Raw genomic sequence first — 27,316 nt, 5'->3', positions numbered from 1 at the left:
CCGTATGCTAACACATATATATGGAATCTAAAAAAAACGGTACTGATGAACCTAGTGGCAGGGCAGGAATAAAGACGCATATGTAGAGAATAGACTTGAGGACACAGCGGGGGAAGGGGAAGCTGGGACGAAGTGAGAGAGTAGCACTGACATATATACACTACCAAATGTAAAATGGATGGCTAGTGGGAAGCTGATGCATAGCACAGGGAGATCAGCTCGGTGCTTTGTGACGACCTAGAGAGTTGGGATAGGGAGGGTGGGAGGGAGGCTCAAGAGGGAGGGGACATGGGGATATATATATACATATAGCTGATCCACTTTGTTGTACAGCAGAGACTAACACAACATTGTAAAGCAATTATATTCCAATAAAGATATTTAAAAAAAAAAGACAGTCCCTTTAAAACAAACAAACAAACGAACACAAAAATTACAGACTACCATGGAATAGTAGGTAGATTAATGTTGCTTGAAAACATTAAAAACCAAACAAATGTACCACAAATTCAAAAATATAATTGTTCAGTTGATGATATAGATTTTTTAATGAGATAATTTAGTATATTGAAAATCTGGAATAACAGATGAATGTTATTTTTTCTTTAGTGTTTAGATAATGCTTGGGTTGCATATGGGTCCATAGCTCCTCAGTAATATCTCCACTCTTCTTTTTCTCACAGAATCCAAAGCCACAGTTCAGAAACTCTGATCTACACAGATATTTTCCTATCATGCACTAACATTCCCAAAGTTTATGATTCTGTGATGCCTACAATTCTTATGATTCTCTTCCAAACAAGAACAAAATGGAATAAAAGAATCAAAAGGCAAAGATAAATATGGTCACCTTTTCAGTCACTCACGCTTTAGTGGCTTAGCGTGCCTTTGCTTCCCAATGTGGGTTATGAATGTCCCATAACCCACATAAGCCTTCACTGCTGAAGAACATGAATGGAGTGGAATATGTTTGAGAAACTCAGTACCTGGATTTGTTATCTGAGACTGTAATACCTGATTATGTTTTATAGGTAACTATAGATGACTATTAAATGCACTGTTATGTCTTATTATCTAAACCACCCCTTTCATGAGGTTTCTACTGCTAAAGAACCAACAATAGCTCCCAACTGTCTACATAGGAAGCTTTAGCTTTGATGCCTGGCTTTCAAAGTTAGCATAATCGGGGCTCCAGCCACACATTCAAACAAATTTGACATAACCTTATGACCAAAATTTGACAAAGCCAGTATGAAAAAGAAAAACTAGAGGCTAATTTCATTCCTTAATTAAAAAAAAAAAATTCTAAGTAAACTATCATCAAAATATTATCAAATTCACTGGTATATTAAAAAAAATCAGAATTAAGTGAGTTTATCCAAGAATAAGATGATGGCTCAACAATAGAAAAATAATCAACATAATTCATAACTTCATAAAATAAGAGGCAAATCTCATATGACACAATATCCTAAGATTCCTTCAACACATGCTGAAAATTATCTGGTATTTTTAGAAGCTATTTGTTTTAGTTTCCTATGGCTGCTGTAACAAATTACCACCAACTTGATGGCTTAAAACAACAGGAATTTATTCACTCACAAAACCTGAAAACAGTTACATTAGGCCAACATCAAGGTGTCAGCGGGGCTATGCTCCCTCTAGGAATCTACTTCTTGCCTATTCCAGCTTCTAGTGACAGCCAGTATTCCTTGACTTGTGGCCATATCTGGTCTCTACCTTAGGGATACCATCAACTTCTCTTATATATGTCTGTGTCAAATCTCCCTCTGCCTCTCTCTAAGGACATTTTTTTATTGTGCTTAGGGCCTATCCAGACAACCCAGAATAATCTCTCTATCTCAAGATATTTAACTTAATCAAAACTGCAAAGACCCTTTTTCCTTATAAGGTAACATTTACAGGGTCCACAGATTAGCACCTGATATCTTTGGGGACCCATTATTCTTTAAAAAAAAAAAAAAAAAAGCTTTACTCTCTATTAAGTTTTCTAGGGTTGCCATAACGAACTACTACAGACTGGGTGGCTTAAACAACAGAAAATTACTTTCTCACAGTTCTAGAAGAAGTCCAAGATGAAGGCGCCAGCATTGTTGGTTTCTACTGAGGCCTCTCTCGTTGGCTTGCACGTAGCCGCCTTCTCGCTTTGCCCTCACGTGGTCTTTTCTCTGTGTGCATGCAATCCTGGTGTCTCGTCCTCTTCTTATAAGGACATCCCTCATATTGGCTTAGGGACCCACCCTTATAACCTCATTTAACCCTAATTAACCCTTTAAAGGCCCTATTTCCAAATACAATCACATTAGGGGTTACGGCTTCAGCATACATATTTGGGGGGAATAGAATTCAGTCCATAACACTCTCTAAGAAGGTTCATGTCAAGGAGGACTCAAGGCCCTATTCAAGGCTAGTTGAAATTTTCTAATGACAAAAGACTGAATATAAGTTCTGTTTGAGTCTTTATTTCTTTACTACCCAAGATTGGGCCTAAAGGGTTCTTACAATATCTATTCTTTCTTCTATCCTGTCTCGCCAAGAGACTACTTCCTGGAAATATGGTTCCACTTTCCCTGCTCTCTGAAAATGTATGCCAAACCTCGATTAGAGAAACTCCCTCCTACAGCTAGCCCATGTACTGTTCCTGAACTTTTGAATAAAGAACTGTTGGTTTTGTTTACCAAGTTGGGTTAATGTATTTAGAAAACTGTGTTGTGCTGTCATTAGCAAGTATCCTTAGAAACTGTGCAAGACAAAACTATTTTTGTGAAAATTTATAAACAACCCAAAATCTACATAGTAGTCAATATCTGTGAAGAGTTCACTATTAAGCAATTGATTTTGGGTGGTAGAATCAGGGTGATTTCTTTTTTCTTCTTTATATTTCTCTATATTTTCCAAATCATCTATAATGGTCATCTGTTACCTTCAGAATTTAAAAACCCTTTCATAAAAATACATAAATCTGTGGGTTTTTTAAATGGCTATTTAATGATTCAGTTTACTCAAAAGGATCTTCAAAAGGATCTAATAAAATCTACCCTCTGCCCCCCCATCCTTCTGAATACTACAATCCCAATTTAAAAGTTTTCATCTTTTTAGTACTAAAGATATAGTACAGAAATTATAGGATATAATAAAAACTTGAAAAAAATTATAATTTAGAACTGCTATGTTTAATTTATATCCACTTTGGAAAGTTCTATCTAGACATGTAAAATTTACCGATGATTAACTATGAAGTCTGTAATAATTTTGGTAAAAATACAGGTCTTAGATAAAAAAACAAACTATTATTTTGGAAACTGTTCCTATGAGAACATCAGATTTGTCTTATATTTCTATTGAAAGCCCAAGAACAAAACCTTCTGGCTCATGTAAATATTACATACGTGCTACGTGCATTTTATGTGATCAACTTTTCCTCACTCTTGTAATGTATATCATTGAGAAGTAAAATAATCTTCTGAATCAACAGAACCACAACAGAAAATATTACTAATAAAAACTATGTAGAAATTCAGATTTTCTCCTCAATGTAAAATCTTCTGATCAGTTTGCTATCTATTCCTTTTCCAATAATAAAAACTTTTACATAATGGTTAAAAAATATAAATCTAAGGAAAAAGAATGTCCTTAAAGTTAAAAATGTTTCTTCTGTATGCAAAAACACTGTATCAAAAAATACTGGACATTGTGTTCTTTTATGATTAAACCTCTAATCTACTTGGAGAAAATTATCAGCGCTGTAATGGTCTGGGTTGTCTTACTTCAAAACAACTGTCCCCTTGATATCAAATTCTGTAAATGATAAGGCTTTTCCTTTCCCACAGGGACAACTTCAAGAGCAGCTTTTCTAGTCTGACCTCTATATTAGGAAGGAAAAATATTGTTTTTCTTCTACGTACTTAGTTTATCTTCTACTATTCATACCAAAATTTTCTTCACAAAGCAAATCTTCATTTGAAAAAAAACAACACACACTCTGGATTGATCTAAATAATTAGGCAATATTAAAATAGTGATTATAAACAAATGAGAATAAGGAAAAAAGCCATTTATTTTTAAATACAGTACACCTGCATAAACAAAATATTTGACATAATCTTCACAGACTCTTAAAAATTGCTCCCTTTTATAAAAGTTAGATGTAGTAGGACATCGCTTAATATTATTTTCTATCATATTCCTTTCAACTAAATGAACTTGACCATAATGCACCAATACTTGCTATAATGCTTAAAATATACTGAGGAATTATATTTAATGTAAGTAAACTTCCTCAGATACATAGATCTTTATAAAATGCTGACTATACAATATAAATTTTCATTTCTAAATCTCATATTCCATAACACACAAATTTGTTATCATTCACAGAATTAGCTACTATTTTAAAATGAGGCTGATAGCAAAATGAGAGAGAGCAAAAATAGAATTATGGTATATCCATAAAATATACTCTCCTTCCCAAAAAACCAAATCAAAGTAAGCAAAAACTATATTACAGATTGCTTAACTACCCAAATTATTAAGAAAAATAAGGATCCATCTCTAGTGGCAAAGAAAGCTGTACAGAAAAGACCTTCAGTATTTCACCCAATCACCAGTCCGGGAACTGGTGATTAACAAGAAGGAGTGGAGGTATAAGAAATCTACTTCACTAACCTTTTACATAGGATTATATAAAATAGGTCATATTTCTCCTAAATAATCTTGCTGACAGGGTAGCACATATTTCACTGGGGACATTTCCATGTTATATGTATCAAGGCCTGGGGTCCTGAGGCCATAATTTAACCACAGATAAATGGGGAAATGGAAACACTAAAAAAGGAAAGGATAAGAGATTCACAGATATCAATGCAATTCAATTTAACAAATATTGAGCACCTATTATTCCCTGGTTTTGAGGGTCCCAAAGAACACCTTGAACAAGCTACTCTGTTTCAGTTTGCTCATCAAAATGGCAGTACTATTTATCTCATACAGTTGTAAAGATCAAATGAGGTAAGATGTAAAAGTGTCTATAACAAGTAAATGCCCCAAAATGGCTATTAATTCCAGTATTTTTATTAATTAACATAACCATTGTGCTTCCTTTCTTTGGTGACAGAATAAAAATTTCTTGTTTTCAAAAATCTAATTCCTAAGTCAGCAAAATAGCTCCACATTTGCTCATTAATGTAGGTGATAAATTTTATGACCTTGGGTGTTGGAATTTTCAAATAAATTACTCATTGTCTAGTTCAAAAATATTAATTAGGGTTAGACTGTAATTACATCTTCTAATCCTCTTGCTCATTTTTAACTCTCTCTACAGTTCCACTTTCTAGGAAGTTTGCTTCCCTTGGGCAACACAAAGGTCCAGGAAGCAATAGCTAAAGCTTTAAAGAAGAATTCTGACTCTACTGTCAAGTCCAATTCAAATAGGACAAAATATTCACATACACTCATAATAATCAACTATGGTTTAGTCTATATATTATACTACCATTTTCTGCATGATAAGATCCTATTTCTACAGAATGTGTTAGGGTTTAGTATTTCCATAAAAGCAGGTATTTTCTTTAAAAAAAAAAAAGGCAGGTGTTTTCTGAATATGAACATTTTAAATTCAATCCAAAATTTATTTTAAACTATTTTACTCCATAAAACAAACTACATGTAAAATATGAAAAATTCCTTCTTTCCCCCTTTAATAATGAATTCAGGTACGTAAATAATAAAACTATGTAAAGCATCATTCACATTTTATCAATCACATTCACTCAGTGACACTGCATTTGCATTAAAATATGAATTCTCATCAAAAAGAAATACCACTGTATTATGAAAAGGCCACAAATTTTCTGGACTGTAAAATTAAAGTAAGATTGATAAGTAAACAAACATTGTATCCTCATTCCTCTAGAGGTACATGCTGTATATCAAGGAAATGAGATGGCAAACCTTTACTCTATGTAAAAGACTTCTGAAGAGGTTTCGAACCGATTGGTCCTTAACCTTTCTTGGGTTACAGACTTGATAGTGCTCATAAATGCTACAGACATCTTAGGAAAAAAATGTGTATGCACATATACACAAAATGTAGCAATTTCAGGACTTTCATAGACCTTCTGAAGACAGAATCCATATAGGTTAAGAATCCTTATACAGACCCTTGATATTCAGTGACTATTTTCACAGTGACCCCGAAGTTCAGGGCTTGTGGTAATTTATCATTTTGCGGAGGCACACATTTGAATCATGCTAAAATAAAGCTGGAAAACGGATGTGAAATAGCAAGTCACCCAGATAGTGAGGGAGCCTGGCATTCACCTCTCAGTTTGACTCTGGCATCTTTACAACTCATTATTAGAAGAATAAATATCAAGAAGTGCTTTGGTGGTAATCATTAATATATTCAGAAGGTCTCTGAACTTCTCATACTCAAAACGGTCCACTGTGCTTTCATATCCTAAGTCTCCTTGGCAAGTTATATCATGCTGATTCTCTAAAAGAAAGCAGGCTTATCAAATATAACAAACCAATAAAAGAAATAAAGTATATTATCTCCATAGACAGCTATTCATTAACATATTTATTTAATTCCATTTTGTAGAAGGAACGCTAGTCATAGTGTAGTTTACAGAGATAATCTTCTAAGAGCATTCAGTGTTATGCACCAAGTTTATTCCTGAAAATACTGACCACAAAGAACCACGTGATGGATGTTTTATTATAGACACCCTAAAACAGGTAGTTTTAAGTGTCAGATATATTTACAAAACTCTTTATTTCTTAAAATCATTAAAGTTCTAACATGGGTTTGCTGATAGCCTTTAATGTCTGTACTAACTTCTAAAACAATCTCACGTTAAAACAAACAATTGGAAATCCAGTTAATTTTCTTAAAATATAGATTATTGGGATGATAAAATGTGATACATTCGTTATCTAATCTCAACGAAATGCCAAGAGTATTTCTTGAAATAGTGTACAGCTGTCATGGTTACTTTTTTAAAACTCAGAACTTCTACTGCACCTGTAACCCTGGCCTACAATTTTACGTCTTCCACTACCCATCTCCCCACCCCAACACCCTTTCCCCCGTCACAACATGGCATTCCAGCGCCTTCTGTCATCGGAACTTCATTTCCAATCTTCACTCCCCTTGTAAGCCCCATTCCGCAAAAAGCCCCAGCCCCAGGCAACCAGAGCTACTACCACAGGCTTACATATATATATATATATTATATATATATTATATTATATATATTATATATTATTATATATATAATAATATATAATTATTATAATATAATATATAATATAATTATTAATATAATTAATAATAATATAATTATTAATATAATTAATAATATTATTATATATAATAATATATAATAAATATATAATAATATATTAATATATTATTATTATATATATTATATATTATTATATATATATATATTCATTCCTACTCCTCACAAGATAGAAGGGTGGATGGGGACAGGATTATCACTTTTATTCTTAGAACTTTAAGAGGAGAAAGTACAGTGGACCCTCCATATGAGCAAGTAATGCATCTGTGGGTTCAACCAACCCCAGATCAAAAATATTTGGAAAAAATAATCCGGAAAGTTCCAAAAACCAAAACTTGAATTTACCACGCACCAGCAACTTAGCACCATTCACATAGCATTTACATTGTATTCATAGCTATTTACACAGCATTTACATTGTATTAGGTATTATAAGTAATCTAGCGACGATTTGAAGTATATGGGAGGACGTGTGTATGTTACATGCAAATACCACACCTTTTTATACAAGGGACTTGAGCATCCACAGATTTTGGTATCCACAGTAAATCCTAGAACCAATCCCTTACAGATACCAAAGGATGACTGTATAGCTTCCAGCTTTTCAAACTGGAACACTGTCTGACTATACTTTTCTATCAAACCACTGCTACAGATGGTCGTTTCACTCTAGGTACTATTTATATTACTTTGAGTTACATTATGAATCAAATAAACTTTTGAGAGCTGAATCATAAACTTCAAATGATACTCATCAAATTGTTTTTCAGGAGAAAGAAGTTAGAATTAAAATATTGATGGTTTCCTGAATATACTGTGTATGAAGGCACTGTACTAAGTAGTTTACACAGATTCTCATTTAATCAACAAAATGAAGTAGGAATTATCACTATTTAACAAGATCTAAGAAAACCAAGGCTTAAAAGGGTAAGTTAACTTGCCAGGGCTGGAATTCAAATGCAGTTCTATCTGATCCAAGTCTGTGCTCTTAGCCACTACACTTCATTATCTTGTATGTGTATTTCAAGTTTTAAATATCACTGTATAATATAATCTTATTTCATGAATTGTTGAGTACGTGTGTGTGTGTAAAATGCAGTTACAAACAGATATGTATTGAACTTTCCTGACCTTTAAAATCCATGTATTTAAAGTTTTCCATATATTTGAAAAGCAACTGAAAAATTTCATCTATATATGTGATTTGAGCCTCACTAGAAATTCCTTTACACAAATTTATATTAATACACTAATGAGTAAAAATAGCAAGCTAAATAATAACCATTACCAAACTCTTTCATTTAACAACATGACCTCCTGGTAATCCATCAGGCAGCAAAACTGAAATTTTGCTTAGTTAATGGCAATTTCAAATAACATTAACTTTTATACTTCACCTTTCTTCCCTCAAACCTCTAGTCAAACCCTTGCAGAAGAAAGAAACTGTACTACAGTATTTTCTCTGTAGAGATGCTTTACAGGTTATGATAATATTTCAGCCTTTCTATTTTCATTACATTAAAAATGTATACTACTGCTTTAAAATTTTATACAATTCTTGTTACTGTGCACTTCATTTTGCAACTTTTTTTTAATCTGCACTGATTTTTGAAATTTATCTATCTTGGCAAAATGGAAGTCTAATGTTTCCATTTTGACTGCTATATGATGTCTCACATTACAAAGAAACCTGCTTAACTATCTAGCTAGAATAGGCCATGATACTGTTTTACTTTGTCACTACTGCAAATGTAACAATCATCCTATTGTTACCGAACTCAGGTTCAGGCACTCACTGCTCAAAAGCCAGTAGTCCAGAGGCAAATGTTGGTAGAAAGGAAAGTTGCTTAATCAGAAAGCCTGCAGTCTGGGGAAAAGGTGGACTCATGTCCCCAAAAAACAACTCTGAAGATTCTGCTCAGCCATGATGATTTTTAAAGGGAAACGGGGGAAGTGATCTCAGTTAATCATTGAGACAGAAGGTTAGGTTCTGTGTCATTTTCCACTGCATGAAGGCTGACTGACTCCTAATGATCTTTCCTCAGATGTTATCTTGCCCATATGGTCTGGCTGCAGGATTGCTAAGGGGGCTGCTAGAGTTACAGAGCTAGTCATTCTTTAACTACTTAATTCTTCATTCCTACTTTTAGTCTAGGGAAAGAATCAATAGGTTAGGCGAGGTACTGTATGCATTTAGTAGAACATAAGTCAGGAGTTAGGTTAAATGTTACCTCGTGATCTCATTTTTATAATTAAGGCTTAAGGGGAACAAAAACAGACAAACAGGAAAGGGGCAAAAGAGCTGCTTACAAATCCCCACTCGTCGGACATAATTCCATTTCTACGGGATTAGGGGCCAAGGTCTGTCTTCCATAACTTCTTCACACTTACATAGGGTGCCGTATAATTAGAGTGGAAGATGGGTCTGTAGCACCTCTCTGCTGACAATTTTAGTTGCCTGTTATGTATACAGGCAGAACAAGCTACTTCCTCTGATGACCACAAAGATATAGATTATTTTGAGCAATAGTGTTAATCCCATTCTCTTAAGGCCAGTTCTTCAAATAGTGCTAGGTATAGATTCAGTACTGCTCAAGATGGAGCAGCTTATGTCATGGCTACAATCTGGTTATCATGCAGTTAGCTTTTTCCCTCTGATGGGAGTTATAGTATCTGTAAAACAACTCAAGAATGTGCACCAGACATTGAGTCTGTGACTGTATTATGCTAATATTAACTGCTTAAGCCTGCTCTTTTGTGACTCAGGGATGACTGGGAGACTTCAGTATTTCTACAAACAAAAGGCAGGGGACAAAGAGGAGCATTTGTATTTGGGGTGGGGGTGGGGGTCCTGCAGGGTTCTGCTTGGTTCCACTATACATGTACAATGTTGGTTCATGCTGACATCTAGAGAAGTGAACTGCAGAGCCATAGGGTTTGTGTATCTCGAAGATTACTAGGTGTTATACAATTGCTTTTCAAAGTGGCTGTACCAATTTACTTTGCCACCAGAAATGTATAAAAGAGTTCCCATTTCCCTATATAAATATTTGGCAAATACCAGACCTTCACATTTTTGTCAATTTGATGGTTGTGCCAATGCTATCTCATCCATGTTTGCTACCTGATATTCCATTGGTTCATCAGTGAAATTTATTATTGATATAAAATTTTATTTTTCTTAGGGCTGATACTGTATTGTGATAGTGTTTACATATTTTATTAATCATTTTCAACTTGCTGTGATTCAGAACATTTAAAAACTCAGTTTTTAAGTCTGGAAATAAAATCTTTCTCTCTTAAGGAATGTTCTAGTTTGCCATAAGTTAAGACAATGTCTGTTAAAAAGTGCTTGGCCTCTTCATCATAAAATTATCTGGTTTTGAGGATTCTATTAATTAAAAAGAAAAGAACTCCTAAGTTTTATGCTATAAAAACATTTGGTAACCTACCTAAGGAGGTAAAAGACCTGTACTCAGAAAACTATAAGACACTGATGAAAGAAATCAAAGATAACACAAACAGATGGAGAGATATACCATGTTCTTGGATTGGAAGAATCAATATTGTGCAAATGACTATACTACCCGAAGCAATCTACAGATTCAATGCAATCCCTATCAAATTACCAATGGCATTTTTTACAGAACTAGAACAAAAAATCTTAAAATTTGTACGGAGACACAAAAGACCCTGAATAGCCAAAGCAATCTTGAGGGAAAAAAATGGAGCTGGAGGAATCAGACATCCTGACTTCAGACTATACTACAAAGCTACAGTCATCAAGACGATATGGTACTGGCACAAAAACAGAAATACAGTTCAATGCAACAGGATAGAAAGCCCAGAGATAAACCCACACACCTATGGTCAACTAATCTATGACAAAGGCGGCAAGGATATACAATGGAGAAAAGACAGCCTCTTCAATAAGTGGTGCTGGGGAAACTGAACAGCTACGTGTAAAAGAATGAAATTAGAACACTCCCTAACACCATACACAAAAATAAACTCAAAAATGGATTAAAGACCTAAATGTAAGACCGGACACCATAAAACTCTTAGAGGAAAACATAGGAAGAACATTCTTTGACATAAATCACAGCAAGATCTTTTTTGACCCACCTCCTAGAGTAATGGAAATAAAAACAAAAATAAACAAATGGGACCTAATAAAACTTAAAAGCTTTTGCACAGCAAAGGAAACTATGAACAAGATGAAAAGATAACCCTCAGAATGGGAGAAAGTATTTGCAAACGAAGCAACTGACAAAGGATTAATCTCCAAAATATACAACCAGCTCATGCAGCTCAAAATGAAAAAAACAAACAACCCAATCCAAAAATGGGCAGAAGACCTAAACAGACATTTCTCCAAAGAAGATATACAGATTGCCAACACACACATGAAAGGATGCTCAACATCACTAATCATTAGAGAAATGCAAATCAAAACTACAATGAGGTATCATCTCACACCGGTCAGAATGGCCATCATCAAAAAATCTAGAAACAATAAATGCTGGAGAGGGTGTGGAGAAAAGGGAACACTCTTGCACTGTTGGTGGGAATGTAAATTGATACAGCCACTATGGAGAACAGTATGGAGGTTCCTTAAAAAACTAAAAATAGAATTACCATATGACCCAGCAAGCCCACTATTGGGCATATATCCAGAGAAAACCATAATTCAAAAAGACACATGCACCCCAATGTTCATTGCAGCACAATTTACAATAGCCAGGTCATGCAAGCAACCTAAATGCCCATCAACAGATGAATGGATAAAGAAGATGTGGTACATATATACAATGGAATATTTCTCAGCCATAAAAAGGAGCAAAATTTGGTCATTTGCAGAGACGTGGATGGACCTAGAGACTGTCATACAGAGTGAAGTAAGTCAGAAAGAGAAAAACAAGTATCATATATTAACGCATATATGTGGAATCTAGAAAAATGGTACAGATGAACTGGTTTGCAAGGCAGAAAATAGAGACACAGATGTAGAGAACAAACATATGGACACCAAGGGGGTAAAGCAGGGGGAGGGGTGGTGGTGGGATGAATTGGGAGATTGGGATTGACATGTGTACACTAATATGTATAAAATAGATAACCAATAAGAATCTGCTGTACAAAAAAAAATAAAATTCAAAAAAAATTTTGGTGCTTATGACAAAGGTTATTAAAACTATTAGAGGTATTAAAACTACTTATTTTTGTCTTTCCACACACACCTCAACAGAATTAATTATTTCATCCTCTGCTCATTCAAAGCACTTTATACATTAGTTATTTTAGTCAGCCTAATGTTAGTTTGTTGCTCCTTCATTAAGTTAGTATAGTATCTGTAAAACAACTCAAGAATGTCCACCAGACATTGAGTCTGTGACTGTATTATGCTAATCATTAACTGCTTAAGGCTGCTCTTTTGTGACTCAGGGATGACTGGGAGACTTCAGTATTTCTACAAACAAAAGGCAGGGGACAAAGAGGAGCATTTGTATTTGGGGTGGGGCTGGGGGTCCTGCAGGGTTTTAAGACTTTTAAGACTAGGATTGTCATGTTGTACTATCTTTAAGACATAAAACACTAGAGTACCTCCTCATGTCCCCTTCTAGTGCCATCCCTTCAAGGATAAACACTATCTTGACATCTAAAAACATAGATTTGGACTTTATATAAGTAAAATCACACAATATGTGCTCTTTTGCCTCTGGCTTCTTTCACTCAACATTATATTTATATGATTCATCCATAGTTTAATACAGCTATAGTTTGTATATTCTCAACGATGTATAGTATTTTGTTGTATGACCATACTACAATTTACTTATCCATTCTACTATTCATGGGCATGTGGGCAGTTTATACATTGGAGCTCTCATGAATAGTATTACTATGAACACGGTTGTCCACAACATACATCTCCATTTCAGTGGGGTATAGCCCTAGAAGTGGAATTTCTGAGTTACGTGGTATAAGTATGTTCAATTTCAGTAGATAATGACAAATATTTTTCCAAAGTGGACTACCAAAGCCTAATTTTTACATTCATTTATTCACTCATTCCCTAATTTTTAAAAATGTGTTAAACAAAAATGTGTTACATGGCTTGCACCAAGTTCCAATATCTCCACAGCACTAATTCCTTCCTACATTCATTTTCCTGAATAACTAAGGTGTGCCAGGTACTGTTCTACATTTAGTGACCACTGGATTAATAAGAAAGACAAAATCCTCACCCTCATGGTGCTTACAGTCTAATGGCGAAACAAACAATAAACCACAGGTGATAAGTTTTAAAAAAAGATATAATATCAAAAAGTGGAAAGTTCTATGAAAAAAAATAAAGTGGAATAGAGGGAAAGAATGTGGAGTTGGGAAATAGGGTCCCAATTTAGATAAAATGCATGGGGCAGGTGTCTCTCAAAAGGTGAAATCTAATTTTGAAGTAGGTGGTGGTGAGAGTAATTACATTTAGCATATACTCTGAAAGTAGAGATAACAGGATTTGTTAATGGATTTGATATGGGGTGTGAGTACACTGATTATGATAGTTATTCATAAATATTTAGATGAATAACATTATCTGATAGTAAGTTTGTAGCATGATCTACTACCTGCCAACAAATGCACACTCATTTATTAGGTGGCTTTTAGGCAGTTTTCAAAGTACTGAGTACCTCCTCTACAATAATACTTAGATTGTATTTCAAATCTTCCTCTGTTGTTATCCCAACAATGTCAATAATAACTTTGTAAATAAATAATTATTATTTTTCCTAGAGAAAAAGATTTATAAATAACACAAATAAACATGAGCATGTCTGTATATGTGTGTGTTTATATATACGTATATACATAATCTTAACATCAAACGCTTAAGTTTAACAACGCAAGTGACTATATGAAAAGTTATCTTTTATTTAGTATGTCACTATTTCAGTGAATGAATAGCTAACAATATCTTAAAGAAGACTGACAAATAGATCTGTCAATAAAATTTTTTTTAAGTACATAAAACCAAATCCTTTAAGAGATGCCTTGAGGAAGTTAATTTAAAATGTTTTAATGAGCATACTATGACTTGAGGTAATATTTCATGCCCTGTGCTAAATTACCAATTGCTATTATATTTTTAATGCTGACTTTTTTCTTAGCGTTTTCATTTGAATTTACAACAATTCAACAGGAGACAGGGAACTTGGGCTCAGATTCAGTAATACCAACATATACTAGCCAACACTAACCACATGAATGGAGAAATAACGCATAAATCTCTTTAATTCTCCTAGTCTATTTTTTGCTCTCCAAAATGAGAACAGTAATACTTGCATGCTACATCCTTAGAACTAAAAATCATACAGAGTACTCCACAGCTTTGATTTTGTGTTTCCAAGAAATACTATTTGGAAAATCAGTCTTAACGGACAGATTTGTCACATCAAACTGGTATCTTATGTGGTTAGCAGTCAGTTGACAACCTCTTGTCTTGTAAAACAGTGAAAATATTAAGGGCTAGGTACACAAAGCCTTAGTATGTACTTATCCAGAAAGTTTTACACTTGATCTCTAGTTTTTGTAAAGGAAGGAAGAAAATAAAATGAAAATTTCCAGACAGAATTATAAGAAGAAAGGAGAGTAATTATTTATTAAATGAGTCAAAGTACAGCATAAAATATGCAAACTGCAAATAAAAAAGAAATAAAGAAGACATGGCTTAATCATAGGGTGGTTAATAAACGTAATCTAATTGTAGAGCTTTGAATGGCTTCTGAGTAAGACTTGGAAGAAAGTGAATGGCTATGGGAAAGTAGTCAAAGAATCAAAAAGCAAAACAAAAGTAAAAATTTAGAAAATTACTATTCACAATAAAAGACATTCCCAAAGTTTAATCTAACAAATGAGCTACAATGGAGAAATAGTACACAGTTGAAACTGGAAAATATACAGTTAAAACTGTAAAAACTTAAGAATGAAAAAGGTAATTCGTTTTACAATGGGTTCAATAGAACTTGATACACCTCTGCATCTAAAGGATAAGATGGACAGTTCTGACAGCCCTGTTTGTTCTCAACCACGTAAACAGCCTGGTGAAAGAAAGCTATACTCTCCTCTACTGAGAATGGAAATTGTTTTCACTTATTTCAATTATTAAATGCCTACTGTGCAGATTGCTATGGTTTCTTCCCTTCTAGGTGTTTACAACAAGAGACAGATAATAAATAACTGAAAAGATACCCAGTAGTCACACCTCAAATAAGTAAATAAATAATCCACATTAGCGACATGTACAAGGAAGGAGTAACTGCACTTTACTGCACAGCGTGTAATGGGAGTCATGAGTGTTACATGGATAGGAATGTCTAGCCAAGAGCTGTTAAATGAGGAAGCTTCCAAGAAATGACAGAATACCAGGAGCTTTTGAAGGAGAAAAGAAAAGGTGACCAGAGTGTATTCAAGAGGTTGTATTATACTAGGACTGGGAAAAGGCTCCAAAAGCTAAATAAAAATATTAAAACTAAATAAAGCTGGTCAAATCACTTTTTTAACAGGGTTAGAGATAGTAGCCTAGAAGTTTCCTCTCCTAACATGAGTGCTAAAATGTTTCACATGCATTATCTCATTTAATGTAGAGTTGTTATTTTCATTTTAGCAAGAAGGAAATTGAAACAAATGATGAAGTGACTTGTCCAACTTCACCAGGAAGTGGTGCAACCAAGAGTAAAACCCAGGCAGTGTGACTCAGGAATCCATGTTCTTTTCTGCTTTCTCTACTAAACTGTAACTCCATAATGGTCAGAATGATTAAGGTCACATATTGCCAGAGCTTTGTACAACTTCTGGTTCACAGTAGGTCCTCAGTAAATAATGGCTAAAAGAAAGAATGGGAAGCAGTGCTAAAGGTGGGGAGTGTGATACAGAAAAAAATACTGATATTCCCCTCTCTCTCTGATAATGTAATGTTCTGAAATCAATGGAGAAAACTTGGTGAATAGGACAGAGCACCTATTATCATCTTTATGCAGTCTCTTGAAGGACTAACAAGAAGGATCGAGAAAGTCAAGAAATCTCTAATCCTACTGATGTCCTTCCCTAATACAAAGGATTACTCATTTCAGTGGGTCAAGACTTGGATATACAGATTCATCTAAACTATTAATAAAAAAAAATACAATTCACATTAATTAAAAACACAGCTATTGGGCATTTGTAATGCCTAAAAATTAAATGTTTATTTCAGGATTATAGGAGTAAAAAGACCAAGTATTCTAGACTGCATATAATAAAATGCACGTAGTAATGCAATAATTATATTAATAGATGTGTCTAATTCAAGTAACTCAACTGAAAATCAGAAACATTTGAAAGAGTACTTTTAGATTCTCTCTCAAGTTTGCTAACCTTAATTCTTAAAAAATAAAAAGGCTTATTAAAATAGGAAAAGAAAAAAGCTAGATTGTATCTTTGCAGTTATTTGGACACAATGTTTCTATTTATAATTTGGGGGGAAGGAAGGGAGAGGAGAAGGGTGATTGCTTCCTCATGCCTGCCAGCCCAACACCATGGGTTGTCCCTGCTTCTCAAAGGAAAGTCAAACCAAATACTCTACCATGGTTGGATTATATCCCTGATTCAAACATCTACCAAAGAGGTTTGCTTCTGGTAGTTTATCTCCCTTAGGGTGAATATAAATTTTATTTTTATTTCACCAAGCCTATTTTCAGGAAAACGCCTCCCAAATATTCTCCCTCCTTTGAATATAGAGCAACTCACCCACTTTCTACATTTTTCCAGTGCTAGAAATCAATGATAAATGTGTGCATGGGTTCACCTACCCATAAGGGAAATGGAAACTGCTGTTTTAACTCTAAGACTACTCAGTGGAACAAATGGATTAGGAAGTTTAAACAGTTCCATTGGCCATAAATTCATGATAAATCTGTAGAAAACGCCTTCATGAATTCCGCACAATACACAACCACAAGCCCACCATAACTAAATATGATGTGTCTGGTAACTGATATCCTGAATGCTTGATGTGAAGATAACTCATCAACAAGATAATAACCTCAGTAAACAATCTCCAGAATTAAGAACAATGAAATTTTATTCAACTTTGTTTCTAAATTGCTTTTTTACTTTCAGATACTACCACATAAGTGAGGCATGTAAACAAACAAAGGAGGTAAAAGAATCAGTGGAGGGGGAATTCAAAGTGTTTTAGAGAAATAAGAAACACTCACAATAAAAGGAAGCAAATACCAAAAGAACTTTTTGGCCAACCCACTATAACTGAGCAAGTCAAGAAAACAAAGTAAAAACCAAACAGATGCTAAAAAATGTCTAAGCCAAATTAAGTCCTCTAGTTTTCTTAATATCTGTGATGTGAAGGCAAAAAAAAGTGGAATAACAACTTAGTTTCTTAAAAGAAGCCATTTTGATCTTATATTTCTGGTGGTTATTTATATTTTCCAAGGTATGAAATAGAATACTATTGAGAAAGGAACATAAATATATACATACAAACACAACACACACATATGCATGTATATATATATGTGTATATATACATACACACATATGTGCATATACAAATACACATATATGCATATGTGTGTATATGCATATGTGTATTTTCTCAACAAATCATGTTAACTGAATATATAATTTTTTTCCCAACATATCATGTCATTGAAGGAAAGACTAGAAAAAACACCTAATGAAACAGAATGCTGGAATCTTTTCCTCCAGGTAAGGAATGATTACTACACTGCTTTTAGATGCCTGCAGAAATTCAGTAACACCAGATGCTACTATAGGTAGTATGGCTAATTAAGATTTAATGTACTTTTCTACTTCAACAAGTAAATGGGAGGAACTGCAGGGAATTATTTTGTATTGCTAGGAAAATCATATAATGGTCAGAAAAGTGAAAATAAATTTCCACGAAAAATTCTGTTTTCTTTCGCATGTTTGAGGAACGTTTTCACTTATGAAGAATCCCCCTCTTCCCTTTAATTTGGAATTTAAAACTTACGTTGTACATTTTAGTCCTTTCAGAGTAAGAAGGTTTTGAACACACCAGATGTATGACCATCTAGGAAACTGATGTTTAATAGCATAAAAAGAAGAGCTGCTGGAGCTTGGCAGCCACTTTATTACCATCTGATTTAGCAGCATCCAACAGAGATGACAAGTTTTATCACGCACCTTTAACTACTAAATTCACAAAACAAACAGAAGGTTTACCATGGGAGGTAGAGAGTGATCAGACTATATTCTCTAGTTACTCTTCCAGTAAAACAGCATGTGTTGTCTAAAATTGCTATGGGAACCTCGGAGCTCATAAGAAAAATCCAGTTCTAGTTGAATGTCTTCTTTAATATCCTATACTACAACCTCTATAGTAAATAAAAAGTTTACATGCAGACATCCATTATAAGTAAGATCAAATATTAACATTAAAATGGAATAGAATGATGTTAAACTTTGCAATTTAATTACGGTGCTGAATTCTTATTAAGCATATAAGTAGTTTCATTGCGTGATGTTTTTGTTTGCATATTACAATTATTTTTAACATATTCTGTTATTTAAATGAATAAGAAGGAAGACAAATTTGTGCTCTAGTTCTCCTTCTGCCTGTAATATTAAGTAGAAATGAGGGTAACATTATTAGATATTTTCTCCTCAAAAATGGCAGGTATTTCTCTAAATATTCAACATAATCAGGAACCAGATCCAAAAGAAAAATTAATGCAGAAGGTACAGAAAAGAAGGGGTGAAAACACCTAAGTGAACATGAGATAAGAAACAGTAACTTAAGCCTCATTGCAACATTTCCCTATATGAACCACTCCTATTACTTTTCAGAAAAATGTAATTTAGTGCAGTAGAAAGAGAATTTGATTGAGAGTGCAAATATTTAGGTTCTACTCCCATCTCTGTCATTTACAGGCTGTGGAACTTTGGGTAAACCAAAAACCTTCCCAGCATTTGCTTTACAGACTTAAAACCAAACAGCAACTTCTCATTCTCTTCATTTAATGCTGCAGTGTGGTCAGGGTGTCAGTTTATAACATTAAAATGATTTCCACAGCAACCAGTTGGTGTCAATACAGTATTTATAATTCTTTCTATTCAGTCAAAGGCAAGAGACTGGCTTCTAAAGGTGAACATCTACTAAAAGCATGCATCTCTACTACAGAGCAAGGAGAAAACCAAAATGTACTTGAAAATTAAACTGCTCCTTCTAAGTTTCCTCTTCTCTCTCCAGCTGTGACTAATATTAAAGTCTTTCTTTTTAAGGGTAACAATGGACATTTCTGAGGATAACTTGACTTAAGACTATGAAATTAAGTTTTAATTGTAGCAGGCAGTATATATATGTGGTTTTAGATTTATATATACATGTATATGTATATCTATCTCAAGCTAACTAAGACTATGTGTGTGAGAAGAGAGGAGAGGAGAGGGGAGGGGAGGGGAGGGGAGACGCATCTGAGACCACTCTTTTTACATCTTTGGTTGTCAAGCCTTTCACATAATAACCACAAAGCAAGCATCCATGGCTCTGGCTCTGGGCTGAACTGACTTGAGAATTAGGGCCTAGTATAACGGAGCAGGACCTTATGGGGCCTTCCCAGGACAGACCCCCTGCCCCATATCCTCTGCTCTAGCTCCTCTTTGAAGTACCTAGAGAATAGTATCTGATGCACATTTCCTGTGTTGTTCTACAGATGCTAAAACCACCACCAAATGTAAGAAATTAACTACTTGATGATCATGAGCACATAGCCCCCAGACGTATTGGTGCCTAAGGACTGATAATGTTAACCCCTGTGATACCGCCCATGTTACCTCACCATCAACCAATCAGAGAATTATACATGAGCTGATCACATTCCGTGGGATGCCCCTCCTTCACCTCACCTTTAAAAATGCTTTGCTGAAACCCATGGGGAGTTTGGGTGCTTTGAGCACTAGCTGTCCTGAACTCCTTGCCTGGAGCCCTGCAATAAATGCTGCACTTCTCTTCACCACAACCTGGTGTCAGCAGATTGGCTTTATTGCGAGCAGACCCAAGTTTGGTTCCGAAACACTAGTACTTCAATTCTACCTCTACTACTAATTCAATATAGAACATAGGCAAGTCATGTAATCTCCCTGTGCTTCAGTATCTGAACTGGATTCTACTCAAACGGTAACTGGCTCCTTCCATGGGGGCCTATGGTAATTTACACTTTATCGCACTTTCAGAAAGGTAGAAAAAGTAGCAGAGTTCTTCCACAGATTTTTTATTTCTATAAACATAAAATTATCCTCAACTCCACTTATAATTCTTATTGGCAAGAAAGATAAAAAAACCCAACTGTTTACATGAAATACAATGACATTTTAGAAAGTAAAAATTGTTGCCTAAGGTGTTAATTTCATATTATATCTGCAAAGCACATTACCATTACCATCAAATGGATGGGGGATAAATGGAATGACCTTTTTATGCTCTCTTCCAAAACTGAAGACTATGACTGTGAACTAGACTTTGCAAAATGTGGCAAACAACCCCACATATTAAAAATGTCACAAGTGTTTACTGCAGAAAACATAAAAAAGGATAGATATTTATTTGGCAGAAACAATTATCCTTTCTTGATTATATACTTCTGATAAAAATTACTGACAATCTATAAAAAGAAAACCTTTATTATCAAGACGTTATTTTTGCACATGCTGAAAGAACAGGAATACAGGTATATTCTAAGTGTTTCTAAGCTTTATTTAGAAAATCATATGTCACACTAAAACAATATCCATTATTTCTTAGGTTTTGCTTAGTGTCTCCTTTTCCTGATAAATTTGAAAATCTGTGCTATCGTTTATATATGAAGATAAGAATTCATCATTTAGAGTACACTATATTAATTATTTTCCTAATCATTATATTAGATTGTGACAAGCCACCCATACACACAGATTTAGTATTTCTGTGACTAATAATAGCATGAGGGATGTTTGAATAAAGTATCACTGTCTATAGTCATAAATAAATTTTCTTAAAGGTAAGCTAGTACAATATCAACTCCATAACTCTGACTTCTTAATATCATGATAATCACCTACATTCACCAAAGCAGGGATGGGAATGTTAACACAGTTGGCTATTAAGTTTTTTATACTAGAAAGTCATCATTTTAGCTATGTGTGTCTAAGATTATTCATGCATGAATTTATTCTCATTAATAACAAAACAGCTGAATTCTGTGCCTGCTTACCATAACCACATTTCCTCATACTGAGTCAGTCAGCCCACCACTGTAAAGGGCCACAAGTTATGACAGGACTTGTAAAGTGAAATGTTAAATATCTGATTACAAAAGCAAAATGAAAACGCTTGAAATTTCATCTGTGGCTTAATTAGACTCTACGTTAAGCACCTCTCCCCACAACAAGTCACATGGCTATGACACAACTTCTTATAGCCATCAGCAGCCTCTGCGAATATATTTTATTCTGCTAGGATATACTTTAATTCTAGCATTTTATTAAATAGATTCTGACCCTTACTTACTTGATTGACCCTCATAAACGGAAAAGCTAAATATAATTTAAAAAACAACAATAACACAGCAAAGAGAAGCAAATTCCACTGAAGAATCACTTATGTTACAAAAATATATTTTCTTCAAGTTCAAGAAAATTTTCCCCATAGAACCAACATTATGAACAGCAATCAGACTTCCAGACTCACTTGTAAAATTTGATGTGAACCTTAATGTAGCTGAACTACAGAACCTTTTCAAACTCTTAATCCTAGGTAGTTGGGAAGCATTTGGGAACAAGGGTGGCAAGAGACAGTGTTTATTATTATTGTTATTACCAGAGCGAATCATAATATCCAGTAAGCTATCACTTACCAAGTACCCACTACATGCTAGGTATTGTGATAAATGCTTTACATATTTTGCCTCATTTAATTTTCATAGCCACTCTGTGATATAGGTATTATTTTCATCCTACAGGTTAAAATAATGAAGACTTGAAAAGTTAAGTGACTTGCCTAAGGTCACAGAGTTGGGAAGTGGCAAAGTCATACTAAGGTCCACATGGCTTCCAAAATCCATGCTGTCTACCACTTTGCTACACTGCCAACCTTCAAAATACCTACTTTCCTTTCCAGAGCCAAAATTTCCAGTCCTTAAGCACAGGTGATCCCAGCTACACACTAGAAGAAACATTTCTGATATAATTTGCACTGGATATAAATAACTAAATCCTACCAGAAGTAGCATTTGCATCTTTTCAAAAGGAGGCAATTGAATTCAACTGAATTCAAGAATGATATATTAGTGAAACAAAAGCAAGCAGAACAGCTTGCAATGGGAAGTAAATCAGCCCTACTGGAAGAGGACTTCTATACTGGTCTCACTGGCATCGTTTCTTTTTTGGAAATATCACAACTCCATTCAGTGTGATACTGAGAGAGCTATCAATCGTGTGGCCTTCCATCCCCAAACCCTGGTGGCCATGAAAAGCAAGCAAGGCCAATAGTTTCTGGGGTTCCCCCACCCCCCGGAGATTTTTTTAAATTGTCACTGGGGAAAACGACAGTCATTCATACTTATCTGAAGTCTGGAACTATAAGAATGATAGACATTTGGACACATGCAGTCCATAGAGAGTACTTGCTGGAGAATAAAGCCATCACAGAAGAGTAGTAAAACTGAACAATGTAGAGACAAAGCCGTGGTGATACTGCTTGAACCCCTGCATCCCACCATGACTGAGGTTAGAGATTCACCTCTTGTTTCACAGTAGCTATTTGAGCCAGCAAATTTTGACTAAGTTAATTTGTGTTAGATCTCTGACATTCACACCCAGAAGAATCCTGACTAACATAGGTTTTTGAGAGTTTGCTCTTGAGAGCATCTTCCCCCTGGAGTGCTTTCACTGGTTCTTTTCTTTATCCATTCCAAGCAAGACGGAAATGAAGAAAATCAATTTCAATTTCAGACCAAGAATGATTGGTAAAGGGAAAATACAGGGATACTGAATGACGTTGGGGCAGTTAAAGGCAGTATTAATAAATATACTTTCCTACTTAAAATATTTATGTACAAAAATCTGGAAATAGCATGATTCTCATCCATACGCTCATATTTTCAGTCACGATGTTTGATAGAAAATCACAATGTTTCAACATCAAAACTTCAGAAAGTTATATAATAAGGTAATAACAGAGTATAAAATGTAGGGAAGTGCTTATTACAAATCAAATACAATTCAGCAAATGTTTGTAATGTGTTTAATTTGACTTTTTAAAATACACGTTTTACATGACTATAATATTCTTTTTAAGTTTTGTTTCTCAACTTGGGTTTTACAGATTTAAGTCATACAGAAAGTAAAAATGCAGCTATCTTAAAGTTTCATAGAATTCAAGGTTTGAATTCTCATCTCTTTCTCATCTCTTTCTGGATTAATTCTTCACCTTCAAGTATTAGTTGTTTTTCCTTGTTAATATTTCATATATAAAAGGTATATATAACTAAAATATAAATAAAAAGCTAACCTTAAAAATGTGGTGGCAATAATCCACGATGCCAATTCAAGATGATTTAGCATTTACATCCCAAAGAAACTAGGACTCTTGGTTGCCGGCAACGTAAACCTATGCCCTAAACTAGCATAAGCAAAAAGGTAATGTATTGGCTCAAAGGATTAAAATGTATGAGTAGGAATGGCTTCAGGCATAGCTGGATTTAGGCTTCAAAATATATCATCAGGACTCAGTTTCTCTCCCTCCATCCTCTCAGTTCTACTTTCTGAGATGTTGGCCCCTTCTCAGGCTCCATGTGACGTGTGAGGCTGTAGTGCTTGAAGCTGCTACAGCCATCTTTCTATCAGTATGTACTGATATATACTCACCCAATCTGAACCAATCCATGTACGTAAGAAGACACAATGTGCTGATTGCTTAGGTATAGGTCACATGCACCATCTCTGAGTTGGCTGGTGGGTGTGGCCTTACCCTATGAGCAAGGAAGGGGTGGATTCTTCAAAAGAAAATCAAAGGGATGTTTTCCATAATATCAGGAATACATGTCCAACACAAATTATATCTTTTCATAATAAAAATTACGTGAACAAAAAATAACATCTACAAAAAAATGTTTTAAGTTTTTTAGAGTGGAAATCTATGAACAATTTCTTGAAAATAGTATTCTTAATTAGATGTTCGTTGTTTCCTTCTGATGCCACTACTGAAGTAATTAAAACCTATATTTTCCCCCTTTCAAATTCCCTTTTACAACGTTAACTGAAATTCAGGGTTTTGACAGCTGTAGCTACCAAAAAAAAAAAAAAAAGGATATATTTCCAGATAGTTAGAGATGAAGCCCAATTATTGCCACTAATAATTGTACCAGTCAGAGTTCTTGGTTGCAGGAGCAGGTGCAATCTGTTAAGTTAAGCAGAAAAGGACACATAAATGATGAAGCTGAAGAAACAGACTTAGGAAACAAGCTGGAACTAAAGAGCACTAGGAGGCCAGAAATGCCACGAAAATCATGCTGAAGGAAAGAAAAGTTGGCTTAGGAAGCCTCTGCTGAGAATGTTGGCACCACCACCACTGCTGGTACCAGTGCCTCATTTGTAACTGTCCCCTACTCCTTTGTATTGTTTTTTCAGATGTAAAGTTTCATGCAGAGATTTCTAACCAGTTGAGCATAAATCATGTGCCTGAATTCAAGCTGTGTCAAGAGGTATGAGAGGCATGATCACAGCATTATGGCTTCCACAGTAGAAGTAGGACTTCAAGCACTTAGAATAAACCCTAACTTATAATAAGCCCTTAATAAATGTAATTTATTATTCTCATAAAAGCATGGTTTAAGTAATTATGTGGCAAATAATGTTTTTACCATGATACTATATAAGCGATAGATCGTTTTCATTAAAAAAAAAAAAAAAAACGCAACAAAGATATTTCCCAAATCACACAATTATTGGTAGAAAATAAGCAAAAACTGATTATTCCAAATCAACTCTTGGCTCCAATTCCTGCAGAAAGAATTCCTTAAAAATAAACTCCATCTTCTTTCCCCCCAGATATATCCTGCCTCTACCACATAATTTAATTCAAATGGGCATACTAAGGCAATCAATAAACAGGAGGCAATCAAAGCTTGACCTGCTGGGGTAGATTATGGCAGGTCATGAACAAGTTACTTCTTTCTCCACCATGAGTATAATGGGTCAAGTAGTCAGTCACTTACTGCAAAGTAAGTAGCGATGTTCATCTAGGTTAGTTTCCATTACAGCTACTGGAACCTGAAAGAGTCAATATTCTGTTGTAAACTGACAGAAAGACGTGTTATCTCACTCATAAAGATTCCTGTCCAGACTATGGATCTATATACTTAGAGGGAAAAAGCTGTCATTTGGCTCCTATATTACCACACTGCTTTTTTGATTGCAGGGTAAAGTCCATTATTACTCTCTTAGAATTCTACCCAAGACACAGAGCTATAATTTAAAGAAAATAAAGTATAAGACATAAAGGAAGTATTTAAGAGGAAAATCTGGATTACAATGTACAGTTGTTTTAATTAAAGTACAAGTACTTGGAAGCCAGCAATTTTATTCATAAAAAAAGCTTTGTTTAAAAAAAAAAAAAGGCAGAATTTAATTACTACCATATGTTTTCTCAACTCAGTTAAATATAAACTACATTCATTTCTAAATTTCTGTTTTGAGTTTGAATTAGAATATGCTGGGAATATAGTTACATGTAAACGTTAATACAAGAAGTAATTAAGAGATCATTTAATCTGCTTCCTAGTGGTAAACCAAATTCTGTCATTCTTCTTTGTCATATTCACAGGTAGATATGTTGACGGGGATTTTTTTTACAGCACTAAAGTAGCTCTATAAATGATATAAAGGTTACTTTTAAACACTAAAATATCTTCAGAATTCCACTTAACACTCTTTACTAATCCATAAAACATGGTAGCAATCTCTGTACATATGTGCAATATTTGACTGTACTTAAATGCACATACCATTATTATTTTGTGTAGAAATGCGAAATCTACAAAATGAGTACAATGTCACTGCTCTCTGCTCCTTTATATATTCATTAATTTACCTTATACTTTTAGCTGTACTTTCAGCCGTCAAATTGTTCTTCATTATAAAAGTTTTGTAACATTTTATTTACTAGAGTATTAGGAGCTGAGAAAAATCTAATATATTTAGGTAGAAAACAGAATTTCTGGTGTCTCTTTTGGATATATGTATTCTTTAACTGTTTTTAAAGTGTATTTTATTTTTAGAAAAAAATTTTTTGGAAAATTGATAAAAATCTTTTACCTATATTTTAGTTTTTCATTTAGGGGCATACACTAAATAGTAGTCAATAAACATGTGATTTAATTTAAAATGCCATAAGAAACAAAATATTCAGCTTCCTAATAAAAAGGTTTGAAATTATTATATATTTCCAGCTTTTTTAAAAAGCAAAAAGCAGAGGATGATAAAGAAAAAGTGTATATGCTATACAGCTATTATGCCCTATTGAGTACACTGCTTAATAACTCTAGTAGAGGAAGTAATTGCTGCACCTCCACTTAAAACTTATTATTATTCACTGCCAATGAAAAGAAGCTTCATAAGGTCAAAGACACACTGATCTACAGAGCTATGGAGAAATAAAGTTGTTCACTTATTCAGTCATTTCTTCAACAAATATGTCTTGAGCTCCTTACAAGTATCAGGCCCTATGACCAATGAAATCCCTACTCTTTAGAAGCTAACACTAAAAGACATGGGAAGAAAGACATTAAATAAATTACTACAAATGTGACAAGTGCTATGAAGATAAGGTATAAAGTAGGAAGACTAAGGCATGTCAGGTCAGGTCAGGGAAAATCTCTTGGGAAATGACATGTGACAACTGAACAGTATGTTCGAGGAGT

General features: G+C 34.3%; 1 protein-coding gene across 5 annotated transcripts in view; it reads right to left on the bottom strand.

The window, feature by feature from the left end:
• Positions 1 to 27,316, bottom strand: part of COMMD10 (COMM domain containing 10) — a 173,459-nt gene that overhangs the window by 65,760 nt on the left and 80,383 nt on the right. For 2 of the 5 annotated variants that reach the window (XM_061189532.1, XM_061189531.1), the window contains exon 6: positions 25,613 to 25,667. The exons of 2 other annotated variants lie outside the window; for them this stretch is intronic. In XM_061189532.1, the coding sequence (XP_061045515.1) occupies positions 25,613 to 25,667 (55 nt within the window). Of the gene's footprint in view, positions 1 to 24,733; positions 24,796 to 25,612; positions 25,668 to 27,316 lie in introns of those variants that run through there. One more of the 5 variants, XM_061189534.1, reaches the window with a different exon arrangement.

The sequence above is a fragment of the Eubalaena glacialis genome, chromosome 4 (assembly GCF_028564815.1).
Source record: "Eubalaena glacialis isolate mEubGla1 chromosome 4, mEubGla1.1.hap2.+ XY, whole genome shotgun sequence".
NCBI lineage: Eukaryota > Metazoa > Chordata > Mammalia > Artiodactyla > Balaenidae > Eubalaena > Eubalaena glacialis.
The sequence above is the reverse complement of the archived record's forward strand: the minus strand, read 5'-3'. Positions and strand labels throughout refer to the sequence as shown.